Genomic DNA, 27,535 nt, shown 5'->3' on the forward strand with positions numbered 1-27,535 from the left:
ATACAGTAATGATATTAATTAAACTGTCCGAGGTCTAATTACACATCTCCCACAGTGCATACTAATTATTTAATGGCAGCTTTTCCCCTTTATTACAGAGATTGTGTGAGGACTGTTGTGTAATCCCTACATCCAGAGCAATGTTTGATTTGTGCGTTTCTTTTGGCAGCAATAGTGGTGTTGTTTGTTGCACTGAGGCGTCAGAAGAAGGAGCCATTGATAGTTTTTGAGGAAGAGGACATCAGGGAGAATATAATCACGTACGATGACGAGGGAGGTGGTGAGGAGGACACGGAGGCTTTCGACATCGCTACGCTGCAGGTATGAAGAAGGCCAGGGTGGCATCCTAGTATTCTTTATGTTTCTCTGTTTTTGTTAAAAAAAAGATAATAGGTAGAGTCAATGAAGAATAAAAATGTGAAATAGGGCTGCACGATATGAGGAAAATATCTAATTGTGATTATTTTGACTGATATTGCGATATGAGTCACGATATTGGAGGGAATGATCGTTTTTGTATCATTATTCTCATTGACAATTATTAACATTGAAAAAAATTAAAATTATTATTGTATGATTTTTGCGAAGATCTGTACCAGAAAAAAGATTTTTTCTTTAGTCTGTAGGATAGGATTTGTAGGCCGGGACATCTCTGCAGCACCACAATACTTCATTCACAATGGTTTGACACACATTTTGCCATTAACAAATATTGCACTCCCCTGCGCTTTGGATATTGCACTAGTTCATATTGCGATTTCGATACAATTGTGATTAATTGTGCAGCCCTAATTTAAATTTTGTTCATATTCTCTTATGTTATTTGCTGATATTAGAGCATGATGTACCTCATTCGTCAACAAGCAATTTTTCGTCAGCTCTTTCTCATGCTCTACAACTTCAAAGTCTCTTTAGAGCCTTATCTGACTGGTGCGCTCTTTCTAATTGTCCAGAACCCAGATGGTGCCAACGGTTTCCTGCCAAGAAAGGACATCAAACCAGAGCTTCAATATCCCATGAGGCCTGGCGCTGGCCGTCCGGCAGCCAACAGTGTCGATGTTGATGACTTCATCAAGACTCGAATTGCAGAGGCTGACAGCGACCCGACTGCACCTCCTTACGACTCCATTCAGATCTACGGATACGAAGGCAGAGGATCATTGGCTGGGTCACTGAGTTCCCTCGAGTCTGTCACAACAGAGTCTGACTTGGATTATGACTATCTGCAGAGTTGGGGGCCAAGGTTTAAGAAGCTGGCAGATCTGTACGGAACCAAAGACTGCTTCATTAACGATGGTGATGATGGGGAAGACTCTTAACAGTGGTCGCACTGATTGGACGCCCCCCGATTTATGGATTCCATGAGGATTTGTTAACTGAGGCTAACACTCCCCAGTGTCAATTGTTATCAACTACAACCTGATCAGTTTATGCCAATGTGCAACGGACGTTAACAGCTCTCCCTTTCACAGCGCCTCCCTGGTCCTCCAAGACTATTTGTTAACGAACACATAATGAACGCCCAGTATTTCCAAAATCTCTCTCTTTTCCCGCCTACAGTACGTCTCCTTCCCTTTCTTTTTCTACAGACTTGAGCATTTCAGGGCTAGGAGATTTGTTAGGCCACAAGTTTGTCAGTTTGAAAGTAAATTGTTGGGAAAAAAATGTCGCTGTGTGATCAAAATAACTTGCTTATAGCGAACTGTTTAGTTTCTTAGAGGTTCTATATACTTTTGTGGACCAGATTCACGTACTTCCTCAACGGTTCCTGAGTGGGGTATATTCCCTTAGTTGCTCTCTTTGTGATGTATGTAAAAGACACATGGAAAGACCGGAAGAGAAAGATACAAACTAATTAAAAGAAAAAGTTAGTCTGGGATGCAGCAACTGTCTGATGTTACGGAAGGGAAATAAAAGGGGTCAAACAGTTGAAACAAAACATTTTTTTTTTCTCCAATGTTGTGTTCAAAATTCAGCAGTTACTGTGGTATCGATAGCGTGACAGACTCTGGGTTGTTGATACTTTGAAGACGCTCACAGCATCTTCACAGTATGGTGGCCTTATAATAAATAAACAACAACTCCAGGGGTGAACACAACAGGAGTAACGATAGAGACTGCTAGCTTCAGTAGCTACACACAGACAAATGATCCTACAAGGACTGGGTATCTGTGAAAATGCTACACCAATAACTTTTTTCTAGTCCCAAAACAACATGGATTCAATTGAAAAACTGTGGACGATTCTTTGTTTTCATTCTTCACTGCAGAGAAGACGCGAAAAGAAAAGCTTCCCCTCGCCACGCCCCTGTGTCCCCATTCCTCCTATCAACAATCACTTCCCATACCGAGTCCACCGACGAATGATCACTTTCCTCATTCAGAGTCCACCAATGATGATCAATCACAATGAGTAAAAACCTGTGAGCTCTAAAGATCGCCTTAAACTTAAATGGACACTCTTGCAACGCAGTGCATTCTCTTTTTTTTTCTCCTTTTGTTTCTTTTTGTAACTTGAAAAGTATATTCAGAAAGCAAACTATTCTCCATGATAGGTATGTACAGAGCAATGTGCAGACATGTGATATATCACTGAGGATCCAACTTGCGCCTGGTGCACTCTTTAAATAGGATGTGCAGTTTCTGCCAGCATGGAAAATGTAGACCGTGAAAATGTGCATTGTGTTTTTTTTCCCCCCAACACCAGCTATGTTGGCAGCAACACGTGTTGTATCAACACGTGTTGCTATTCAAACATAAAATGTGCACACTGGAAAATAACACAAGGTGTCTTTTCGGAGCAACATATACAGAGAGGCTGAAAGCAGAACATCCTTTTTAAGTGTGTAGGTTCTTGTTCAATCTCTTTTTAATGTTATATTATTATTATTATTGTTGTTTTTTATTATTATTATTATTATCATCATCATTATTATGACAATAATTGTCTTTCTTTGGCTGCAGCTACACAGGAACACATTCATGTTTAACTCTTTGCAGCTCAGATTATGGTTGTCTAAACATGCAGAACTACGTAGTATTTCATTTTCATTTTTGGACAGCTATAAGAAAACTACTGCCAAAAGTTAAATATCCGCTTTGGTTTATTGCCTGTGTGAATACAACCTCTCGCTTTTTTTTTTTTTCATTATTTGGCGTTTCTTAGTTCCTTCTCCCTGTTTAAGAGGAAAACTAGCAATCTGTTGCAGTGAGAGAACGCCTCGTTTTTATTCTCTGTCAAGTTTTATGGTACCAATTTGTACAATTTTAAAAGTTCTTATTTTAGTATACATGCAGAATATTCCAGTATTACAACAAAAAACATGTTAAGAAGATACGATTTAAAAACAAATGTTACAGCATCACACTTATATTTTCTGAACATTGTAATGTTGCTTTACTATGTGCTTCAATCTCCGAAGCGAAAAAAAACTTTGAAATAAATGCTCTTTTTATAAAATGATATTGAACAGCGTGTGGAAGTTAACTTTGTGTTAGCTTAGGTACTTAATGGCTTACATTTACACTGACAGGATAACCATTACTTGATGCAGTGGCAGCCAGGTGGTCTTTCTGGGATCCATGCACGGAATATATAGTACAAAGTCAAACTAAATTGCGAAGAAACTTATAATAGAGTAATATTTTGTGTTTAAATGCTAGCGTAATAAAAAGTGAATGAGCAAATGCAGCTTGTCACCTTTTGACCGGTAGGGTTGGGTACCGGACCTGGTACTTTTACCGGTACCGACCAAATCACATCGGTATTACAGAGTATTGGTTCACGTAAAAAAAAATTTTTTGGTACCTGAGAGCGCATGAGCGCAAGCTTATCTGTCCTCTCTGCATGTTGACAGAGAACGGAGCTCCGACACACACACAGACGCGCAGAGGTGCGGACGTCGTGTGGTTACACTTTCTCAAAACTTCACGCAGACACCATTCACTGTGATGTGATATTAATGGCGAGCCGAAAGCGGTCGCGGTGCTGTTGCCGTTACACTTCTATGCCCCAGGGACTGACTGACAGGCTGAGGTTGTAATGCAAGGCAACTTTATTTCTACAGCACCTTTCAGCGACAAGGCAAAACATTTAGCTCCGCCCACACATTTAGCCCAACCCCGATCTGCGTACTGCAGTCAGGGGCACTTGGAAACATTAAAGAGTAATTAAAAACGGTCATGATGAAAATAAAACAGGCAAAAAAAAGAATGATATACAAATACAAGAATAAAAGTTGAATAATGATTCAATTTAATAGGTTGTAGGGATGGGTTTGGGAGGAGAGAGGGAGGGGTTTTGTTTTTATTGACTTTCTGTCAGTGTAAAATATTCTAAATAAATAATGTTCTAAGTAAATAGGATAAATAGGTTTGGAATAGTTTTTACAACTGAAATAAATTTTTTTGTAATTTTACAGAGGGAAAGTGGCGAAAAAAGTACCGTTATCTGTACTGATATTGGTTCAGATGCGAAAGGTACCCAACCCTATTGACCGGGGTTCAATCAAATATATGATATTCAAAAGAAAAAAAACTGGGTTTGCTTTCTTTTTATGAAATCATTTAAATAGACAGTTTGTTTGGTAATGAAAGCAAATCATTACAAAACATCCATATCATGGTATTCATTTTTAATCATGAACGATATGATAGGGCACATCCCTACCGGCAAGTCAAATACTCAACTTCAACTCGACTTCCTGGATGGTATTTCATGTCTCACTGGTACCTGATAAAACAAACCCCCATCAACGCAGCCCTTTGCGGTGTTTTAACACAGGGCTGACTAAGAAGCTTTACTTAGGCACAGCGGTGCCTTGAGCTAAATGCTAACATGCTGATGTTTAGCAGGTATAATATTTACCGTGTTTAATATCTGAGCTCAGAATGTTTTGCATGCTAACATTTGCCAGTTTGCACTAAACACAATGCGAGGCTGATGGTCAGTTTTGTAGGTATTTGGTCATAAACAAAAGCCTTGGACAACTTAAAATGTTGACAAAGACCTGATGATATCACCATTATGGAGCCACGTCACTAGGGTGGCTAGAAATAAAACCTTTTTAGAAACCATAACCTGGTCTGGTTGGTTTTTTCAACTAGATTACAGACGCACATTCTTTCTATGTTTTGCAGTGAGAACCTTTTTTCTTTTTTTTTTTTCCTATGTGGGTGCAACAGTTACCAGAACCAATTATTCAGGAATTCTGTAATCACTTCAATATTGCTTATTAAGCCACTGGCTCCACAAACACACCTTTGGGAAGACATTATCGTTTTCATCGCCTCCATCATAAAGAAAGAATTGTCATGCAAAAAAAAAAAATCACACACACACACACACACACACACACACACACACACACACACACACACACACACACACACACACACACACACACACACACACACACACACACACACACACACACACACACACACACACACACACACACACACACACACACACCTTGGGGAGCAACACCTGAAAGGTCAGGCTGCACTTTGGATGCACAACAAAGAGGGGACATAGAAAGAGAGAGGCAGTGAGGAGACACAAAGGAAGAAGTGAAAGGAAAGAAGGGAAATAGATCCGAATGGGCAAGGAGAGAGAGAGAGGACTGGTGCAGCAAAGTGATACTATGTTGCCATTATTTTACTGAGACTATTATTTTAATGTGGAGAGGACATGAGAATGAAACCTTTGTGATCTTTCTGACCTGGCTTGAATTACACTATTGTGTGGAATTAAAAGCAGATCCTCTTAGCATTCACAATGAATAAGGGTTATTTTCATTAACAGCTGATTTGCTTACTATTTTCTCAATTAACAATGTAAAATGCATTAACGCAACTGTCCAAAGTCGAGGTTTACATGTACTTTATAAGTTGCTTGTTTTGTCTCAACAGTGCCAAACCCAAATAGCTTTTCAGATTACAGTCATATCAGTCTAAAAAAACAGCAAATATATACCTAAATGAATATTGCTTTCTTTGGCCTACAGTGGGAGTATTTGAATAATCTTCTGTGCAAGTAAACATTCAAAATTCAAGATCTAAAATCAAATTATCCTTAAATGACTAAGGCCAGATAGCAAGATGAATAATGAACAGAGGGGTAGGAGGAAGGAGAATTTAAAGCTACACTAAGATTGTGATGTTAAAGGAATTCCCACCCAAAAGAAGTTACAAATAGAAGAGTGTGATGTATGAGACTAATTCATATCTGTAGTGACTCTGCTGCAGTCGAAGTTCCATTAAATCTAAGATGGGTGTGTTTATATAAATAAATTGCAGCATAACATAATGTATTGTTCAAAAGAAACAAAGACAAAAGTAGTATAAGTAAAAGAATCTAGTAGAGTGAGAGAAAATAAAAGACAAGGATCTGAACGTTCCTACTGCTAACCATAGTTCAACGTGGAACAAACAAAGAAGAAGAAAGGGAAGAGGACCGATAAATATTACTGCACATGAATTAGCAAAGAAGTGGAAGAAAGGGGAGTGTGAATAAAAGAGGAAGAAAGATCAAGAGGAAAGGTTGAAAAAGCAGTAAACATGCGCGCCTCCTGCTAACCGTGGTCCCACTGGGGAAGAGGGGTGTGGAGGGAGGAGAGGTGAACTTCTGCACCTGACTGGACCTCTCCGTCTGTGTCCCACTGGGAGAAAGAGAGAAGAGACCGAAGGAAACTGAAGGAGAATCAATCAGAACAAGGAGGACAAGTGAACTGTTGTGTGTACCAGCTAGAGGTGACAGAGGGGAAGGAAGGAGGACGTGTAAAGGAATGAGCTTGTGAAGGGGTGAAGATTAAAAAGCAGAGGATGCAGCCGGGAGGAAGAGTGGGGAGGTGAACTTTTGCACCCGTTTATGCAAACTTAGCATTCCCAGCTGGGAGAAAGACAGATGCAACGACAAGGGCAATCAAGTTTTGCTGGTTAAAAAAAAAAAAAAGAGGAAACATTTTAATCGCTAACGGGCCAAATGTGATGTTGTCAGAGTGTGTAATCTGATATATTTGCAGTTTGAAACAGCCAGCAGAAGATCAGCGGGCTGTTGCACCAACTACTGTCATTCCAAGCGTGATTGGCCAAGATGGAAGCTTAGGGTGTTGTTGATGTTTTCAGTTATGACCATCAATACCTTACGTGAAAATACAGCAAATACAAAATAATAGGGGTGGGGGAAAAAAATCGATACAGCATAGTATCGCGATATTTTCCGTGGCAATATTGTATCGATAAACAGACGGCAAGTATCAATCTGTTATTATATCTGTGTTGGTCAGTTTGAAGTGAGATCAACAAACAGAGAAATTTATCTTTTTAGATAAAACAGATGTTGACAAAATCTCTTTTTGGGGACATCATTTGAAATTGGGAAAAATTTGAAGTTGGAAAAAAGGTAATAAATTGCGATCAATTGCAGAATATTGCAATATGTTTAAAATCGCAATAATTAGTATCGTGACATAAGTATCGTGATGATATTGTATCATGAGGCCTCCGGTAATTCGCACCCCTAATAAATAATCCTTATATTACTAGAAAATAGTGTGCTATTAAACATTGAACAAAAGCTTGTTATACATTAATTATCTTTTTATACAACACCGGAGTGGTTCAACTTGGAATTAAAAAAAGATTTACATAATGATAGATTCTGGATTTCCCAATGATGGCGAGGGAGTAGCTGTTATTTTAAGATTTTGTAATGAGGTAGTTGATTTTTTTTTTTGTCAAAAAAAAGATCCGAAAACATTTTAGTTTTCAGGTTTTATATCATCTTTTATATCTTAAAACATGCAGGGGGCTCTTTGTATTTAGCATAAAGAGTAACTAGTGGCAATACAACTTAACCAAATGAGGTTAATGTGAAACTTCCATTTTAGCTGCTGAAACAAGCTGCAGCAGATCAATGCTGCCAAGAGTTATAACTCTTTATTCTTTGTACCTGTTCCTTTCTCTCTCCTTCTGTGTAGTGCACTTTATGTATTAGAGTGAGTGTGTTCTATCCTCCTCATTTAAATCCTTAAATACCTAAACTCCATGGGTCCCCGAGGAGCCAGACTTCATTCTGCACCGCAAAATCATCAATGGACACCGAGAGAGTTACTCTGTGCGTGAGGGGGACAGGGTGAGAGAGAGAGTGTGTGTGTGTGTGTGTGTGTGTGTGTGTGTGTGTGTGTGTGTGTGTGTGTGTGTGTGTGTGTGTGTGTGTGTGTATGTGTGTATGTAGCTTTTTGCACTCAGGTCTGCATCCAAAACCAAATAAAATCGACAGACTGTGCCTTGGAACAGAGCCCTTCTCAAAAGTATGTCGCGTGGCTCTCTTTGCATGTCCAGATAAGGGCGGTAGTTTTTGAGAAACAATCTAATATTGTAATAAATAAAGATAATTATTTTTGCTATTTTACAAGAAACGTTAAAGATAGTCTTACTAAGAGTATGTACTGGAGTTGGGTCATTTGAAGGAGGTACAGTCCAATCGCTATAGCCTCAATAGGTAAAGGTAAAGGTACTTTATTTGTCACATACACGTACATGTAGCGAAATTCATTCTCTGCATTTAACCCATCCCTCAAGGGAGCAGTGGGCAGCCAATGACAGCGCCCGGGGACCAACTCCAGATCTGAGCCAGTGCCTTGATCAAGGGCACTGACTGGATAACCTAGTACATGTTTTTGATGCCCATGTGGGTGCTATGTGTGCGTTTGATTCAAGGCTTGGGTGTTTGGTTCCTCTTATGTTTCCGTTTTAGTAACAACCAGTTTTGGACTGTAAAGGCGCTGACACACCAACCCGATTAATCGGCCGTCGGACAGTCTGGCGACGTCTGTGACTTGAGTCTGTTCGGTGTGTTCCGTGCCGTCGTCAGTCGGAGGAGCCGTCGGCGTTCATTTTGGCCGATTTGACTTGCTGAATTGGCCAGTGGCCAGTCGGACTCAATTACCAATCTGATTGGTGGAGTGGTAGCCCTTGAGCCAACCAGTGAAGTGACACGAAAAATTGAAAAATGCTCCTTCTTGACTACCAACACTCTCTGATGAAAACAATGACTGACGACAGCGTGCTCTTTGTTTACTAGTAGGTCTAGAGAGATGTTCCGTCATTTCCGGTTTTAAGTTTTTGGGCGACAATACAGATTAGCGCCGCCTGCTGTTATGGAGACGTATTACGTCTCGCGCACGCGCAGAACGTACGCTCAAGTCGGCGTCGCTTCGGTGTGTTCAGAGGCACTTTGACCTCCGATTCTCCCGACGGTCGGCCGTCGGGTTGGTGTGTCAGAGCCTTAAGAATGAGGACATTTTTAGAGTTTTAAAGATTTGGTGTGGTCCTGACTTCTTTAAAGGCGTATTAAAAGACTTGGTTTTCAGGTTAGAATTATGTGTAGGGGGGTGCCCCAGTAGCTAAAGATGCCGACCATAAACCACAACGTTTGGTTAGAGTCTGTCCAGGGACCTCTGTTGCTTCTCGGTTGCCTTTATTTCCTGTCAGCTATCCACTGTATATTATAAAGGCCTAAAATGTCCAAACTACTTTAAAAAAGAATAAGGTGTTGTTATAGTTAGTTAGGGAGTTAGATTATGGGCATGCAAATAATAAACTAAATGTCAGTAAAATATACTGACAGTAACAACACCTTTAACTTTTCTCAAATGTGGACTTTTTAGTTTGATTGACAGCTCACAAGTAAAAGTGTAAAAGACCCCCTAAACTGATTGACTCTTAAAATAAAAACCGCCCCACTGACGTCAGTTTGCATACTGGTAGCCGTTCCTTGAATCATAAATTAAGAAATAAACCAAACCACTAACATTTTCTGTCATACCGTTCCTAAGGTATGAGCTGATTCTGAACTAAGATTCTGAAGGACAGAAAGTGCAGTTTAAAAATCCCTCTCCCTGCCAGTGTGCAGTGTGTTTAAAAATAAAATACATTGTGTTCAATGGAAAAAAAAAAGTACAAATAAAATAAATAATACATTTTAAGGCTGAAATATACATACATCATTTTCCTGAAGGTTATCATACCGATCCATGCCTATTCGATATTAGTTTTTCCTGCAACCTGTTCCTGCTTCCTCTCTCTCTCGCTTTGATTTCTGTGTACGTATTAGAGTGCAGATACCCGGGCCGGGCTCGGACAGATATTTAGAAATTATGTTTGGTTCGAGTCCGGCTCGGTCACATCACCGCGATAAGGCATTGAACATTTTAAATTTAAAACAGCTTATTATGTAGGTATCCAATGGGCCTGTTTTACTTGATGCAAAGGTTTGTTTTTGTGATTAAAATAAATTTAAAATATTACCCTAACATCCGTCTTTCTGTGTGCGGAAATTTGTTTATGTAGCTGTGACGTGCGTTTGTTGCCCCGTGTGCGCTCATCTGTTGACATTTCCGAATGCCTTCCTACAGTTGCTTAATAAAAGCGGGCTTTCAACACAAACAAACATGTCATTAGTATGAGAGAAAAAAAAAGAGATTTTAACCGTGTAACCCGGAGTAGCACGGAGCTCCTCTTCGACATTTTTTTTACCGCTAGTTACTACAAAGGAGCTTGTTACAGGTATGCTACATTCACGAGACCATGGGATGTTAATGTACATTACTCAGCAACAGGTGAAAATAGGGGCAAGGTTGCGCAATAACGTTAAAATGATTTGAACTTTTAGCGAGGATTAGCAGATTGATTTTTAAGTAGGGGAAGAAAAAAATCGATTTAAATCTTAAATCTGATATGTATTTTTTTTAAATCGTGGATTTTATTTTTAGGCCATATCGCCCAGCCCTACATGACACTGTGACAACTTTAACAGATTTGATTATTCTCACCTTTCACACAAATGTGTGAAAATCTATTTCTGATCCCGACTACTGAATTGCACAGGCTTAATTGTCAATTTTCCAAGTGTAATGAAAATGACAATATGACAAATCACATCCCCTGGGAGGAATAATTGCCATTATGAGTTGAAGCTCAACACTGACTGCGTTGTTCTTGGTTCCATGCAGCAGCCCTTGTGCACTTCAGCATTGCGCCAGAAAGAGAAAGAGCATGATTCAGCAGCTTGAGAGAAGGCAAAGTTAGAAAAAAGAAGTCATTTGAAGTGGTACTTTTCTTTCTTCTACTTTGTACATTTAAACTTTCTAGCTGAGCTTGAGGCCGAATACAGAATAAGATTTAGTTTCAGCAAGGGACCAATAAAGTACACAAATATCTGACGGAAACTTGTTTTATTTATGTTGAGTCACAATTTGTAGCTTAACCAGACAGAAGGCTGCCATCTCACCTGTGCTAATGTTATATTACAGTAATGCACACTCACCAAGGCCAACAGGCTTTTATAGCAGCTGCATGTCTCTTCCCTCTTTCTGTACCTCCCTTTCTCATTTTTTTATCATCCATCTGTATCTGACACCACTCCCACTGTTTCTTTTCCGTTTTCCACCTGACTCCTCACCTTCCCATCATGTCGTTTTACTTTCATCCTTCCTCTCTCCCCGTCCAGGTCTCTCTGCCTCTCGTGCCTTACTCCCATGTTAAGATAATTACAGTTCATTCTGTGTCAGTGTGTAGGGGGATCCCAGGCTGGCTGAAGCCTGATTAGTTTTTAATCATGAAGTGGCACTTGAGTAAACAGGGAAATATTCTCCCCGTCACTCCAGAGAGGAGGTGTGTGTGTGTGTGTGTGTGTGTGTGTGTGTGTGTGTGTGTGTGTGTGTGTGTGTGTGTGTGTGTGTGTGTGTGTGTGTGTGTTTGTTTGTGTGTGTGTGTGTTTGTGAAATAGTTTGTGTGAAATAGTTTATGTACAAGCTGGATGGATGTCCTTGGGTGCGCTACAAACAGACAGTTAGTTAATTAACCAGTCAGTCAGCCAGCCAGTCAGTAATGTAGTTATTCATCCATTTTGCCAGTGAGTCTGTAAGTTGGTTAGATGCAAGGGGAATGTGTTTTTGTATCAGCTGGATGTCCTCGAATGAACTGCAAACAGAAACACAGCAAGCAGCCGCTCACACAGCAAATTAAGCCATCAGTCAGTCAGTCAGTCAGTAAGTTGATTGGTAAAATGGAAAGTTAGTTATTTAAGGAGTCAGCTATTCCCACATTTAGCGAGTCATCTTCTTCGTATGTCATTCAGTTTGGCAGACAGACGGATCTTTCAGCATGCACTCTAATCCAACAGGCATTTGACAGATGGTAAAATGAGGTTAGTGGTCAAAGACTGACACAATCCAAAAAACCACAAGCTCTTACAATATTATATTATACGTATGGGTTAATGCCCAACAAGGTGTCCATTATCAGGAATTAATGGACGACGGGAAGGCCAGAACTGTTGGCCGGGCAGCATGGCACAGAATGGCACTCTCTCTCTCGATCCGCTTCTAAACTTGTGTAGTCCGTATGCAGAAGTACATTCTGTAGTTTAAGCAACAGCCCTACGGCCAGCAGAAAAAGTGGCGTGTTTTGCTTCAATGCTTAAATAGGCTGATGAAAATGTCTGGCCCATCTACATTTTCAGGGTTTTAAAATCGGTCCCAGTTGAATTTGTAATTGAACAGCCCTGCTCTACATGATCGAAATATCACTAAATTATCCAAAGTTATTAGCTTCTTCTTCAAAGCCACACCCAAACAATGAACAGTATTTCAGTGAACAAGTAAGTGAATCATATTCTTAATGATCAGCTGCTCTGCAGTGGAGAGGACAGATAGCTGGGGTAATGCTATTGCTAGGTGAGCATAGCCTCGTGAGACTGTCCTGATCTCGCGAGATCCAGTTTTCCACTCGCAGATCAGTCTGGCATCTTGAGATAGAGAAAATTTGGAGCCGTTCGCCAAACGACCGACCAATCAGCATTGGCTTTGAGGTGGGTTTAGGTGTGACACAACGAGAAGCGTCTGTTCAGTCTAAACAACGTGGCGGCTTCCACGGATGAGATGAGCGTAGCTATCGCACAAGTTTTATCCGAATTAGAAAGTATTCCTTCATTGAAAGAAGAGCAAAAAACGGCACTGGAGGCTTTTCTCGGAGGAAAAGATGTTTTTGCTCTTCTCCCGACTGGTTTCGGCAAGAGTTTGATCTGACAGGTTGAGTTGGCCTGTCTATCACCAACATAGGTGGTGATAGACAGATGGTTTATCCAATCAGCTAACCAGTATTTTCGCCCCTTCCCAAAAGTTCTCCAACGGAAAGTTCCCAGATGGATATGCCGAGCAAATGCGAAGCGATCCATCTGGCAGAGTCAGGTTAAGGTGAGCAGGCACAGCAAAGAGAGGGCGGCTCTGTTAAAACAGCAGGAGTTTGTAACGACAACTGGATTCACGGAGGAGAGTCATTCTGTTGGATTACTTTAAAGCAGAGTGACGTGGACACTGTGTGTGTGAACAAGTAAACCTCACGATAGACAACACACGTAACCATGGTAACTGTATACAACATAGATGGCGCCAGCAGTGACCTCAAAATGTTTAGAAGACATAAAACTAATCATGCATGACAGGGACGCCCTGGTAGCCTATGGTTAAGATGCAAACATCAATGTCTTGTTTCATGGCTGAGGAAAACGTGACCAGACATTCTTTAAAGTAATAATCCCGAAGGTTTTCATTTAAATAAAAGTCACTATCCATCTCCAAATGAGGTAACACAATGGTGGAGCCTACACAGTTACTCAGTATAACCCACTGATGAAAGCCCTTGCATGCGCAGGATTAGGAACTGGGGGTCTGTGGCGACATTCCAGGGAAAATTACAAGCAGAGCAGTTAGTAAGCTAAGATCCAAAACTACACCTGCAAATTCCAGTTACAATTGCAAACCAAAAAAACTAAAATATTAAGTAACATTACTCCATCTTTAAAAGCGATTCTGGTCATTTCACACATTTTTGTTCAAAGTTGAAATGCAAAACTGTTTGCTGACTGCTGACACTGTCAGGCTTGCCCTCAGGTGGGAAAACTTTTTCATCCACAAGGATCAACACAGCAGCTAACTCTGGCCCAACTACTAGCGGCTGAGCGGCTAAATCTCAGCTGTGTGGTGCACCTGCTGCATGTCCTGGGGAAATCTGACAAAAAGGGGAGGTTTCACACAATTTCAAAGAAATTGAAGGTTGTGTTGGCAATTAGTTGAGATAAAAGCTAAGCACTGTTTAAAGCCACCAGCTGGACTATTATGTCAAAATCTTGGTTGATGCTCAAAGTCATGGGAAGATTAAATGGGTCCCCAAATGACTACGGAAAAATTGGCATCCAAGCCCATCGGCAGAATTACTTTTTAAAATGCCTCTCCAAATGGTGCAGTCAATTCAATAACAATTCAATTTTTTTTAAATTGAAACGATTCCTCGAATAACTCGAATAATTCGATTACAAAAAATCCTCGAAGCAAAATTCTTTGCCTCGAAGCTTCGTTAAATCAAAGGTTCACGGCTCACTGTGTTTCCGCACGGAGGATTATTACTAGCGCACACGAGGTTTGCGCTTCTGCGGACACAACCTTATATATATATATATGTCAATGGACACAACACAAGCACAGACAGTATATAAACAAGACTGACGGCCCAGATTACAAATGAAGGAAGACGAAAATAGCGAGGGTGTAAGAGAAGAGATAGGCGAGAGGAAACGACAGAAGGTTTGGGATCATTTTTAGCTGCAAACATGCTGCTACATCACCTCTGTAACAAACATCCAGTGTACTCATCCATTCCACGGAGCGAACCCGACACAAGGTAGCTAACGTCTGCTGCTCTCGTCCACCGCGCTATTTTACACAACTAGCCTACAGCATGCTACTCTGCTAATAGCGCTGTTTTACACAACTAGCTAGCCTACAGCATGCTACTCTGCTAATAGCGCTGTTTTACACAACTAGCCTACAGCATGCTACTCTGCTAATAGCGCTGTTTTACACAACTAGCCTACAGCATGCTACTCTGCTAATAGCGATGTTTTACCAACAAGCTAAAACGAAAGCTGTCGGTTTGTAGTCTAACTGTTTATTAGTTTGCTTCTAATCTTTGCAAACTTAGCTGCCGGAGACAAACCGGCTCCTCCCCCCAGCATGGCTACTTAATATGCACGTGAATGACGTCATCATGCATTCTTTATTCTTTCTCCTCACCATAGATATATCTATGCTCCTCCCTGTGTATTAGGCTTCTGAAAATGTGTCCCCCAGAACAGTGTAGTTGAATGGCCCTGTAAGCTTCATACAGTCACATTTACCCTCAGGTCAGTGAACAGCTCTTTTACATATCCAGTGTAAAGAGCCAGAGGCAAGAAGGGGAATGGGGTGAAAAATATTAACATTTTGGCCACCAAAAATGTACTATTGTAATGTTGTTGTTTAAGGGTCTTGGAATTTGGCAATAAAAAATGTTGCTTTTTCTAAAAAAGGAAACCTGTCTTTTGTATATAACAAGCGACAGGTTTCCTTTTTTTTTAGTAAACCACAATAATAAATATTTACTATTGCTGTTTACTAATTATTTCTTACTAAGTATTTCTTATCCGATTACTCGAATGGAATAATCAGTAGAATATCAGATTACTAAAATAATTGATAGCTGCAGCCCTAGTATCAAATCATAACAAGAGTTATCTCGAGACACTTTACAGATAGAGTAGGTCTAGACCACACTCTATAATTTCCAAAGCCCCAACAATTACAGTAATTCCCTCAAGAGCAAGCATTAGCAGTGTCTGTTGCGACAGTGGCGAGGAAAAACTCCCTTTTAGGAAGAACAGACCCAGACACTTGGTAGGCGGTGTCTGAAGGGGCCGGCTGGGGGTGTGATGAACAGTGGCAATAATAGTCACATTAAAGATAATGGAACAGTGACTTTGAAGGTAGTCGTCGTAGTTCATGTCATAGCAGGGCACATCGTGTCATACTGAGTAGTGCAGTCTCCTATACCGGATCCTGACTACTCTGTGCATATGAACATCGCAGCAGGGCGTTGCGGTATGTAACGTGGCACTGCAGAGCAAAGGTGGATGCAGCGGACGCAGCAGGACGCGGCTGGACGCAGCTGGGCATTGCAGGAAGAAGAAACATAAGGACTCCGGGGAGTAAACTCTAGGTAACTCTAAACGCTAGGTTAGTAACAAGTAGTTCTTGGATAGGATGCATACAAAAGGAAACAAGCGTAAACCGAGATGAGAGAGCAGTTCAGTGTGTGATAGGAAGGAAGGAACTTCCCCGGTAGTCTAGAATTATAATAGCATAACTAAGAGAGGCAGGTTAGCTTAGAGAGAAGTGCCGGATCGGGCTTTAACTCTCCCCTGCCGGATCGGGCTGTACTGGCCTGCCTCCCTCTACTCTCACTATATTATTGATTATATGATAAATAAATCTGATGACTATGAAGAGAAGCAGGTGGGCCGGGTTAGGCGGACGCTGCAACTCCTCACTCCCTAACTATAAGCTTTATCAAAGAGGAGGGTTTTCAGTTTACTCTTAAATGTGGTGACGGTGTCTGCCCCCCGAACCCAGACTGGGAGCTGGTTCCATAGGAAAGGAGCCTGGTAGCTCAAGGCTCTGGCACCCAGTCTACTTTTAGAGACTCTATGAACCACAAGTAACTCTGCATTCTGGGAGCGCAGTGCTCTAGTGGGACAATAAGGTACTAAGAGCTGTTCTAGATAGGATGGTGCTTTACCATTTAGGGCTTTGTAAGTCAGGAGAAGGATTTTAAAGTCAATCCTGAATTTTACAGGAAGCCAATGCAGAGAAGCTAATACGGGAGAAATATGATCTCTCAGTAAGGAGAGACATCAAAAATGTTGTTTAATATTGAGTTAAAAATCTAAGAAAATGGCTATATTCTCTGTTCTCCATTCATTTATCCATCCTTCTTTATGTCCATCCATAAAATAAATAATGTTGTGATTGCTTTATGGGAAAAAATTTAAACCGTGCCCGTTTCAGACTATAATCTTCTATATTGTCATTGTCTTGTCTTTGGTATATGTCATGCATACATATACCAAAAATGATGAGCGACAACAGGCTCTCTGGTGGAGAGGTTTTGACTTCTGAGGTCTGACGAATCAAATTGCAGCTCTCTGGATTTGCATGTATGGTGGCATTTTGCTGGTGTGTCGGAAACTGAACATAAATGAGTGGTTAGAGAAGGTTTACTTTAATACAGAAGATACAACAGAAAAAGCAATGAGAAAAACCAACTACACGTCATGTATGTCTGTGTGTGTGAGTGTGTGTGTGTGTGTGTGTGTGAGTGAGTTTGAGAAAGTTAGGGAGGGAGGGAAAGAGCGAGCCTGCGTCTCAGTGAGTGAAGGTTATGTAAAAGCAATCAGAGGCCTGTTTAATCTTTCAGAAAGAGAGCTTGCTCATTTCCATAATCATCATCTCCCTTTCCCTGATCCCCCACACTGCTTTGCAGCAGAGCCACCAGTCCAAGACAGTAAAACAAGTCTGTGTGGGATCCAGTGAGAGACTACCTCCCCTACTCCTCGTCTCCTCTGGTCCTCATAATCCTCCTGTGGTCTCAACGCCCGGCCAAACTTAAAGGTGGGTTGGAAAGCCTGCCGTCATGGAGAGGGCTTAGACACAATAATCTTAGACAGTCTCTCCCGGAGGGCATTTATAGTGCTGCACTCAATTGTACACACAACAAGTGCCATAAATAGTTGTGTTAAGAATAAGAAACATAAGATGGTGAGATGTTTAGACACTGTTCAACCATCCAACAAGCACTTTGATTGGACTACGCTGACACCTTCAGCCAGGATGCATTTGAGTTATAAGCTTTCGTGATAAGTGAGTGTAAATCTTATTCTGCCTACATCAGCTTACATCATTTTTTATTTACAATGATGCCATTTATGCTTCCTGGCCAATTTAGGTAAGAGTTAGCCCATTAAATGCATTTCTATGGAGAAAAGCCCATGCACGATCCTGTTTAAGCATATTTACACTCATATCTAGTTCCATCCTTGGAGCAATCAAGACCACACAGCAGTGACACAATCTTAATTCTAAATGTTGAGTCTGTCAAGATTAGTTTCCTCTATCAAATTTAAGAACTGCACACAAGAAAAAAGAAAAGAAAAATGCACGGTTATGACAGTGGTGACATTTCTATATTACATCATGCTTGTGTATATTTGTATGTTCCAAAATAAATTTTGATATGTGGACGATTGGACCAGTTTCTTGTGCCTGCATGTGTCAGATTATTGCTCAGCATTTGGGCTGCACGATTATGGCCAAAATGATAATCACGATTATTTTGATCAATATTGAGATCACGATTAATTATCACGATTATTTGTTGATTTATCCAAAACAAATTTTATTGTCACATAGGCTAATTATAACTGCTTTTACATCCATATTGTGCTACATTCCTGTTAATGCATCGATATTGTGCTACATTCCTCCTTTATTGAAGGATACTGTGAATGAGTATGCCATTTCAGCTGTTGTGCGACCGCTTTCCATACATGCACGTTTGCCGTAAGGTATCTACCTGACAAAATAGCAACGCGGATTTCATTGGCTCATTACACTGCTACTTACATGTCTGCGTTGCGCTCTGATGCTGTGAAACCCACGTTAGAGGCAACATAAACATTGCTGCATGTCACGCTAGTAAACACTAATAACACGTTACACAGCAGGTAACATTAGCCATAGTAGTAACTGGATTAAACACAGCTAAAATGCTGACCGCTAAACTGTGTAGTGTGACTGTATTTCCAACAACGGGACGTCAAACAGTCTGCTGCTAAAGCTATGAGCTAACAGACACAAACTAGCACTATGGTCATTGCTGTTGTCTGAGAAAAAAAAATAACATACGGGACATGATGTTGCGTTTACTGGTAAACCGGTAAACATTGTGACCGGCTTATGATGACCGACTGCTACCTGTTGTGGAATTTTCCTCACGTTACTCTGTCCTCTGTGACTGTCTACATTTAGAAACTAAGCTGCGCGGTGCAGGGAACAACTCTGATTGGCTCACAAAGGCACGTGATCAGACAGTGGTTTATGGAGCGCTAGAGTGGCTTTGCAAAAACTTTGATAAGGAGCGTTCTAGGACGCATTTTAAATATCGCTCGATCACGCAAATTTGATCGTGGGAAGCCAAAATCATGATCGTGATTAAAATTCGATTAATTGTGCAGCCCTACTCAGCATGCAGGAGTTTACTTGGAACTTTGTGCACGGATATGACCTCATTGTCTCTCATTGGCGCCTGCACAAAGATAAGAATAGGTGTGCAAAGAACTTGTCTCATATTCCTCTCTTCTGTCTCACATAATCCAGCACACAAATTGCCTTCCTTTCTCCTCAGGAAACAACTGCCGGTTCTCTAGCCTGCAGTTACTCTTCTCCTTTCAGTGTGGCTTCTATCATCCCATCATACCGGCATGCATTAGGTGACAGGTCTGTGCCCACAAAAATTGTTTTTCGCTCATGTTGTTATTGGATTTCCCAAAACCATAGATGGAAGAACTCTGGTTTGCATTGTGATAACAATGCCTTGGTACTCTAGTCTTGAAGCAAGGCTGCCATGATGGAAGGAAGCACAGACACAGACCAGAGCACATTCAGCCAAAACATGTTTTGGCCAAGTGATGGCACTGATGGCAATGATCTCTGCAATTTAGAACAATACACTGAAAACTGTGTCTGTAGCCAGTGTCACCTGGTAAATCAGCATGTTAAAATGCAAAGGTACAATACATGAGGCTGGAGCGAGACTCCTATCTCAGAAATATTAAACCAGACAAACAATCTGCATCTTTCATCTGTCTGGAACAATTGGACCTCCGATGTTTGATTTGCCCAATTCAAAACTCTTTGATTGGACCAACCTAAAATCTGTTATCTGATGTATCAGCTATGCAACTCTAGTGCATGACTGGTTTGCACCAAAACCGATTTGATCAACAACTGGGCCCAAATAATCGTCTCCAGTGGATGGACAGGCTGAAAGAGCTTTTCTGCACCATCATGGTTACATGCAACACTGATTCTGACACAAGAGAAGATATTACACCCATTTGAGATGTGACACTGCAGGCGCCAAAAAGGCAGAAAAGAGCAGGAGGAAAGAGGATAAGAGAACATAAAAGAGGGGACAGAAAAAAAAGAGTCTAGATTAATCTCTTCCCCCCTTCTTCCATTTAGCATCAACTGAACCCGCTCATATTTAATGCATTTTTAATGAACTGATCTTTCATTGCAAATCTAAAGCTAATTTGGTGTGTTATGAATCCTCTTTGCTGGTTAGCCAACGCGCTAAGGCTGACGGTTGCTGTGAAGTGTGAGCGCGTGAGATTGCTGCAGTGATATGTGTACATGTGCAGGGTCTCTCTTTGTTTCTGTGTGGGTGTTTCTTGGCATGACAGTTGTTTTGGTGTGTGTATTGGTAAGGACTCTGCTGTGGCTGTGTGTGGCTCACAGATGGGTTGGATATGCAGTGTGGGCACAGAGGGGCTGGCTGAGCTACAAGCCATATCAGCCAATAGCGCCATTACTCACAATTAGACCCTAAACAGATTAAAGAATAGGGTGACAACCAGCCAGCCGCGCAGAAAGAAAGAAATGGTATCATTATTGGCCCTTTTTTTCCCCCAACTTCAGATTATTTATTGTGCATTGCTCCTTCATTCTGTATGCAGCACCATGAAGTGTTTGTATGTTTTTCGTGATGCTTCAAAGTCTTTGGACCTGCCTTCATAACTTTGACTTCACCTCTAGACAATGGAGTTGCTTGACTTCTAATGGTTACACATAAATGCAGGCCAAAGCCCTCCCTGGTTATTAGTATTACCAGGGGAAACTGGTAATTTGGTTTTGCCCATGCACACTGGTAATTTCAATCAGTCATCCAGATGGTATTATAATTTACTGGGGGAGATTTACGGCAAACCAGGGACACAGCACACCACAACACGAACAGTACAGCAAAACGGGCACAACTCTAACAACTGTTGCTGCTCTTTCCTGCCCCTGGTTTTACTGTATAGCCCTGTGATGAGATGACAGCTGAAAAGGTCAATAAGAGAGAAACAACAAAACAATGATCTAGGTAGGATTAAAATACCCTGGGGTGTCAGTGTTACCCCAAAATAGAGTTGTACTGTTAAGTAGGAACTAGTCTACACTTGGGTGGTCCGCCGGGGGCCTGTACTACGAATCAGGATCAACGTGCCCTGGATTTATTTCAGTTACCCGGCTTCACCTAACCTAACAACCGCGGTCCCGCATAAGCTGTGTCACGACGGTGGTTAACAACTAGTTCAAATCAACCCAGGGTTTCCCCAATCCAGCGGCGCGCTCGTTCACATAAAAGACGCGGTGTTTGCACAGCATGACCAATCGCAAACATCTACCGGAGCCGCATATTTTACATAAGAAGAGCAAACTATAATTCTACATAAATATGAAGAACGCAGACATGGTTCTACAGGCAAAACGCAGGAAGGAAAGCTGGCAAAAAATGCCGACGCTGTTATGCGTAAATCACAACGCTTATCAATATCACTTCCCCATCAGTCAGGCACAAGATCTGACCAGAATTACACTTTTGCTTTCCATAAACTGTCGTTGCTTTAGACTATTTATATTATCAGTTGGAACCCTGGCAGTGGTAAGCAATCATGAGAGAAAATAAACATAATTCAAACCGATGTGCGCATTGGCAACACACGGCTCAAGAAGCCAACAAATTGCCTATAAGTAAATGCCTCCCCTGAAAATCTATATCTTTCATAAAAATACCCATCAGGGATTGTTAACGGGGTTGTCGGTCTCTAAATGTTTTAACTTTTATGAGCGCATCTCTCTCTCTCTCTCTCTCTCTCTCTCTCTCTCTCTCTCTCTCTCTCTCTCTCTCTCTCTCTCTCTCTCTCTCTCTCTCTCTCTGCACCGAGCTCCACCTGATCTTCCAAGAACGGTGACGCCGTTATCAGTTGAGTATTGATTGGTCAGTAGGCGGTGCTTTTACACCGGTTGATCTCTAATCTCCAACATAACCTGCTCCCGAGCAGGTTAGGTGTTCAGCATAAGTTACCACGGCGATTGATCCCGGTATCAAGTCATCCACCGTCGTGATACACAAAACCCTTCGTAGTACAGGCCTCAGGTGTATTAAAGCCAAGTAGTGGTGTAAAGGTTAACAGACAATACTGTGACTACATTGACAAACAGATCCAAGTAAATCCAAGTGTGAAACTGGTCAAAAATCTACAAGACTGTCAAGAAATTATGTTTCTAATTATATTTTTTTTGTCCTGTGACTGCCCCTCTGCTGCTAGCTACGTTCTCCAATCACATACCCATTTCAAGCTATCCGCTGAAAAAAATCCCAGATAGAAATACCAGCTTCTACCATGTCCACTGCTGCCTGAAACCGTTACATCACATTCACAGTCTGCAAAATGCAATGTATGATACAGTATAAAATACTGGTGGCACCACAAACCGTGCTCCCAGCTGAAGGCAATAAATAAAGCCATAAACTGATATATTTACAAGGACATGTACCTGTATATGGTGTTGCTGAAAATACCAAAATCCTTACTTGATCAGTATTTGATTTCTGATGGTGTTAATTCATGCTTTTCCTAAAAACCCACACACATGATGGGACAGCTGTAACAGCTTCCCTGTATGCCCTGGGTTTTCAGTTTTGGTTTCATCCCCGTTTATGGTGTGTGGGAAATAATTAAATAACTAATTTCTTACATAACTGCCAGAAAGCATTCACTCAATACATTAGGCTGACTTGTTTGGAGATTAATTAGGTTAAATTTGCACTTTAAACTTTATTTCAGTTTCACAGTAATGTGCTTTTTTTTTTTTTAAATCTCTCGCAGACATGATTTCACCACTGCTGAGTTAATGCATAACAATGAAATAATTACTTACAGCCAATTTGGATTGAATTGAGAATGAGCAATCTATTATGAACAAATCAAGAAGTATTTTCTCTCTCAGTATCTACCAATCTGGGACTTCCAACCAATAACATTTTTTATTTTGCTGCTTGAAATTCATTAGTCATGCCTCATGGCATGCTCTGCACTCGAGTCATATTTTGATGTGGCTCTGTGCAGAACAAAACAATTTTAATAATGTCTTTCACTGGCTGAGGGTTCACTCCTTAGGAACAAAAGGTAACCTCAAGAATTTTTTCCGAATATAGCATTTTCCGACTAAGATGTGGGATATTCCGGTATTATTCAGGTTTTAGAGGCATTCTTTGGAAATTTTTTGAAACTTTTGCGCATTGGGAAATATGTGTCTCAATCTGGGTTTTTACCGTAGGTTAGCTCTTCAGGTCAGCTCTGTGCGTTGCTATGGTTTCTGTACACAAAATAACCAGCCAACAGTTTGCAAGGCTGCAGACCCGATAAGAAGGAGAAACACAGCTACTTTTAAACATTATCAAAGACTCGGATATAAGACCTTTTCAAGAAGCTGGTTGACCGTTCACACGGTCCAAAAAGTCCACCACCCCTGGTAAACTTTTAAAAAATCCTGTTTTGCACGCCACATGTAAGCGGGAATATTAGTGGAATCCTCACTTTCATTAGACATGTAAACAGGCTTAGTTTTAATAATCGTCTTTTTCAGAATTAGGGCAAAAAGGGTTAGGGTTAGTTATAGAATATTATGTGCATGTAAACGTAGTTAATGTTGGAGTGCTGTCAGTTCAAATTCCTCGATGAGTTTCATTCCACATCAAGCTGTTTGAAATGAGGTTCAATTACAGACATAATCCCATTTACGTCCTCACCCCTGCTAGCAGGCTAACCGCTACCATTCTGCATGAAAACAGTTCCCTGTCTGCCTGAGTTTCCTCTTGGTCAATGGTTTTGCTTGTTTTGTAGCAGAATAAACAATTAACTGGGTATTTCATGATGGAAACATGCATGAACTTTTGGTTAATATGTGTAATAAATGCTATATTTTGTGTGATTTTGGACAGTTTTAATAAATGGAAAAGTCAGGAGTTTGTGTAAATCCCCGGATAACTTGAGTATAGTCAGTCAGTTTACAGTAGGGTTGCAAAGGGGCGAAAATTTTCCGGTAAATTTCCGGAAACTTTCCATGGAAAGTTTAGCTAGGGAATTTTGGAAACCTTCCAATTTGGAAACTTTCATGGGAATTAACGGGAATAAATGGTAATAAACTGGATATTTTTAATATTGCTTCACATGGAAAGTTTAGCTGGGGAATTTTAGAAACATTCCATTTTTGATTTACTATGGATAGTGGGCTATGCAATTAACACACAAGTGTCATTGACGAATATAGGGAGGACATTCAACTGAAGTTGCATTAAATCAGGTTGTTTGAACCAAGATTATGCTGCAAGTGGTTTTTTTCAACTAAATTTAAGTTCCCTGTTATAGACTAACAGTATTATAACGAGCAATATTAAAAATATCCAGTTTATTCCTGTTCATTCCCGTTAATTCCCATAGAAAGTTTCCAACTTTGAAAATTCCCAGAATTTTGCAACCCTAATTGACAGTGCCATTTGTAGTGTTCATAGTGACTAGGATACGTATGAAAACCATCATCATCCCAGTCAGGGCTCTTAAGACACCAAACAACAGTTCCATAAGTCATCATAACAGCGTGTCTGGCACAAATCAGTTAAAAGAGTAAATCAAAGTATTTCAAAAAAGTTCTTATGCACAGTAAATTTCCTATTTAAGAGTTATTACAAGTTGAGTAAGATTCCCCAAAAGTTGGTGACAATAGTTGTAGCTAAACAACGCTGTACCAAACTCACCTGCTTCTCTTTTCACTGTGCCAAGTTTCTTCACTCAGAAGAAAGAAGATCAACGTGCACTGCTAATACTTCACCAAATGAATGCAACCCAACAATTGCTGCTATGCGCAGACTCCGTGTGAAGTAGATACTGTATGATGTGGGCAGGGTTGAAAGCATAAGTTAAACACCTCCGGTAAATGTACACTTGACAGAGTTAGGTTAGTTTACACATCAAGTTTAGGTTTTATAATACGTATAAGGCTAATTACTTTGTCACGATTTGTTACATGCCCCAACTGGTAATTTTTCTTTTTCTAAATGAGACCCTAGTCTCAAGGGAGTTGGTAACAAATGCAGGATTTGATTACAGTTTAACAGATAGGAAATGTTAACCAGCACACTCAGCAGCTAACTGTCCTAATTGTCTGCCTCTTTGCTTGTACGGAGGTCCTTTGGTTAAGAGAGTTATATTTACAATATATGAGGAGGGTATGAATTCACCACATTGTCTTTTCTCCTTTTTTGTCCTTATCCTGTTACTTCCTTTTTTTCTATATTTCTGTCTTCTTTTTTGCCTTCTTCTCACCATCGGAGACCGTCCATTTTCCTTTCTTCTCTTCTCATTTTATCCTCTATTTTATCTCTTCTGTACGCCCATCTGCCCTCTATTCTTCTCCTCTCCTTCATAGTCTGTCCTCGACATTTTCCCCTCTCCTCTTCTCATTCTCTCTCCTCCCTCTCCTCCTCCTCTCCTGACAGAGCTATGAATAACAATTAGAGGATATACAAGTCACAGAGAAACCGTTTAAAAGTTTGAAATCACTTCTGTGTAAAGTATCAGCCTGTTTCAGCCTGAGGGAGGGAGGGAGGAGGGGGTTATGGCTAAAACCAGGTCCGTTGCTGAGGATACTGGGAGAAAAAGGGGGGAAATTATTATTTCTGCTCCACCCTGCTGCCTGCCAGTCCTCAGTAAAGAGGAGATTATTTATCAGCCGTTCCTGTCTGATGCCCCGAGAGTTCTAGTTATCATGTGAGAGCTGCTTGAACAGCAACACAAAGAAACTCCTCTGATCGCTGTCGTCATGCCGCTGCAGCTTTAATAACAAGCAGGTAACAAAGAAACGTCTTTGGCTTGTTGCTTATTAAACAAGCTGCTTTGACAACGCGTAAAGCCGAGGTGAAGGCAGTTTTATTTTGGGATAGTATCTGTGGTACGATGGCACACCTTTCAATTTGTGTGAAGAATATATTATCAGGTTTGGGAGCAGTGAGTCGTTGGTAGGGCTGGCTTGGTTTTTACCCGACATAATCTTTAGGGATTAAATCATTCACTTTTTTTTAACCTCCATAATCAGTACAATTGACAAACTCGGTAAAAGTAAACAGTGTTTCAATACCATTATTGCCAACAAGTTTATTTCATCGTGTAAAAAGGGTTAATTACACTATTATAACACTTATTCTGGATGACTTGCCATTATTTCACTCAACCCCTGAAATGACAACATGTTCCAAGTATTGTCATTTGACATGCACTTTACTCTTCAACTCTGCCGTGCATCTCCTCAACGCGCAAGACATAAATCACTTTGGCTTCAGCACTCCCTTATGCAATGCCACACTATTAGTGTTTATTAGGTTGTGTGAAACTTGATGACAGGACACGTTTGTGCTCCATATGTCAGCTTCTAAAACCACCACAGCAACTTTTTCCAAGCATCTTGAGAAGAATTCACAAGCGTGCATAGATGTGGGACAGCTATTTCATGGTGGTTTGGCATCGTGTAGTGAGGCTTGAGATGTTCAATTAAGCGTGGAAACCTCATGGAAAGGGGTTGGTCATCCACCACAATAAATTCCATAATAATTTTTCCCTCATCAGTTCTGCTAGGTTGTCGTCATCGTCGTCGCCATCGTCAGGGGTTTCTCACACTTATTCTCTCCTTCCAAAATGTGTTTCCCCCACACTTATTTTCTTTGTTTCACGTAGATCTTCAACAAATTCCTTTGCATGGTGCTTCTACGAGTGTTTTCTAAAAAGGTGTGTGGCATTGAAGAAATCCCCCTTTCATATTTTGCCGTTTATTTGTGCTCAATGAGTGTACCTTCATGCAGGTGACTTAAATACAGCAGGTCCACTCTCACCTGCGTGATGTACTGCAATGGCTGCAGTATAGTTTATACTTCTCTTTACAGCAGATCACACACACAAAGCTATACAGGCATTCTCATGATATCCCAGGGTATAATATTGTCAATAGTATTTTATGTTGTATGCAGTGTGTTTGGCAATTGCTGACTGGTCTTAATACTGAAATCATATTATTGCACTCAAATTATTTTCATACATGAAAAATTAAAAAAAGAATCACCAAAACATGGGAGTGCATGAGAGTAGCTTTGCTTGGATGTGAAATTCAAATATCAGCTCATAGGACATTTGTAGAGCATCAACATTTTCACATTACACTTTTTTAGAGAGCCTTGATGAAAACAAATCAGAGGGCTGCATTTATTCCTAAACAGCTGGAATAAAACCGTAAGAATAAACAGAGCAGTGTAGTTTTTCAGAGCAGTTCTGCTTCCCAAAAACACCCGACCGCGCTACCAATCCCCCTCCCACCGTCACCCCTATTTTTGAATCCCCCTCCACTAACCAATTTCCACCACAGTCACCTCTGTCCCCTGCACTGCTTCACGCTGGCTAATTGAAATTGGCACATTTAATTTAGCCTCGCAGCCAGCTTCATTC

General features: G+C 40.7%; 1 protein-coding gene across 4 annotated transcripts in view; it reads left to right on the forward strand.

Annotated features, from left to right (window-relative positions):
- cdh11 (cadherin 11, type 2, OB-cadherin (osteoblast)) overlaps positions 1-3,470 on the forward strand; it is a 96,631-nt gene extending 93,161 nt beyond the window's left edge. For all 4 annotated transcript variants that reach the window (XM_039783873.1, XM_039783874.1, XM_039783875.1 and 1 more), the window contains exons 15-16: positions 170-321; positions 954-3,470. In XM_039783873.1, the coding sequence (XP_039639807.1) occupies positions 170-321; positions 954-1,319 (518 nt within the window). In that variant the 3' untranslated portion in view covers positions 1,320-3,470. The remainder of the gene's footprint in view (positions 1-169; positions 322-953) is intronic.
- Positions 3,471-27,535: the final 24,065 nt, after the last annotated feature.

This window comes from Perca fluviatilis, chromosome 19 (assembly GCF_010015445.1).
Source record: "Perca fluviatilis chromosome 19, GENO_Pfluv_1.0, whole genome shotgun sequence".
Classification (NCBI taxonomy): domain Eukaryota; kingdom Metazoa; phylum Chordata; class Actinopteri; order Perciformes; family Percidae; genus Perca; species Perca fluviatilis.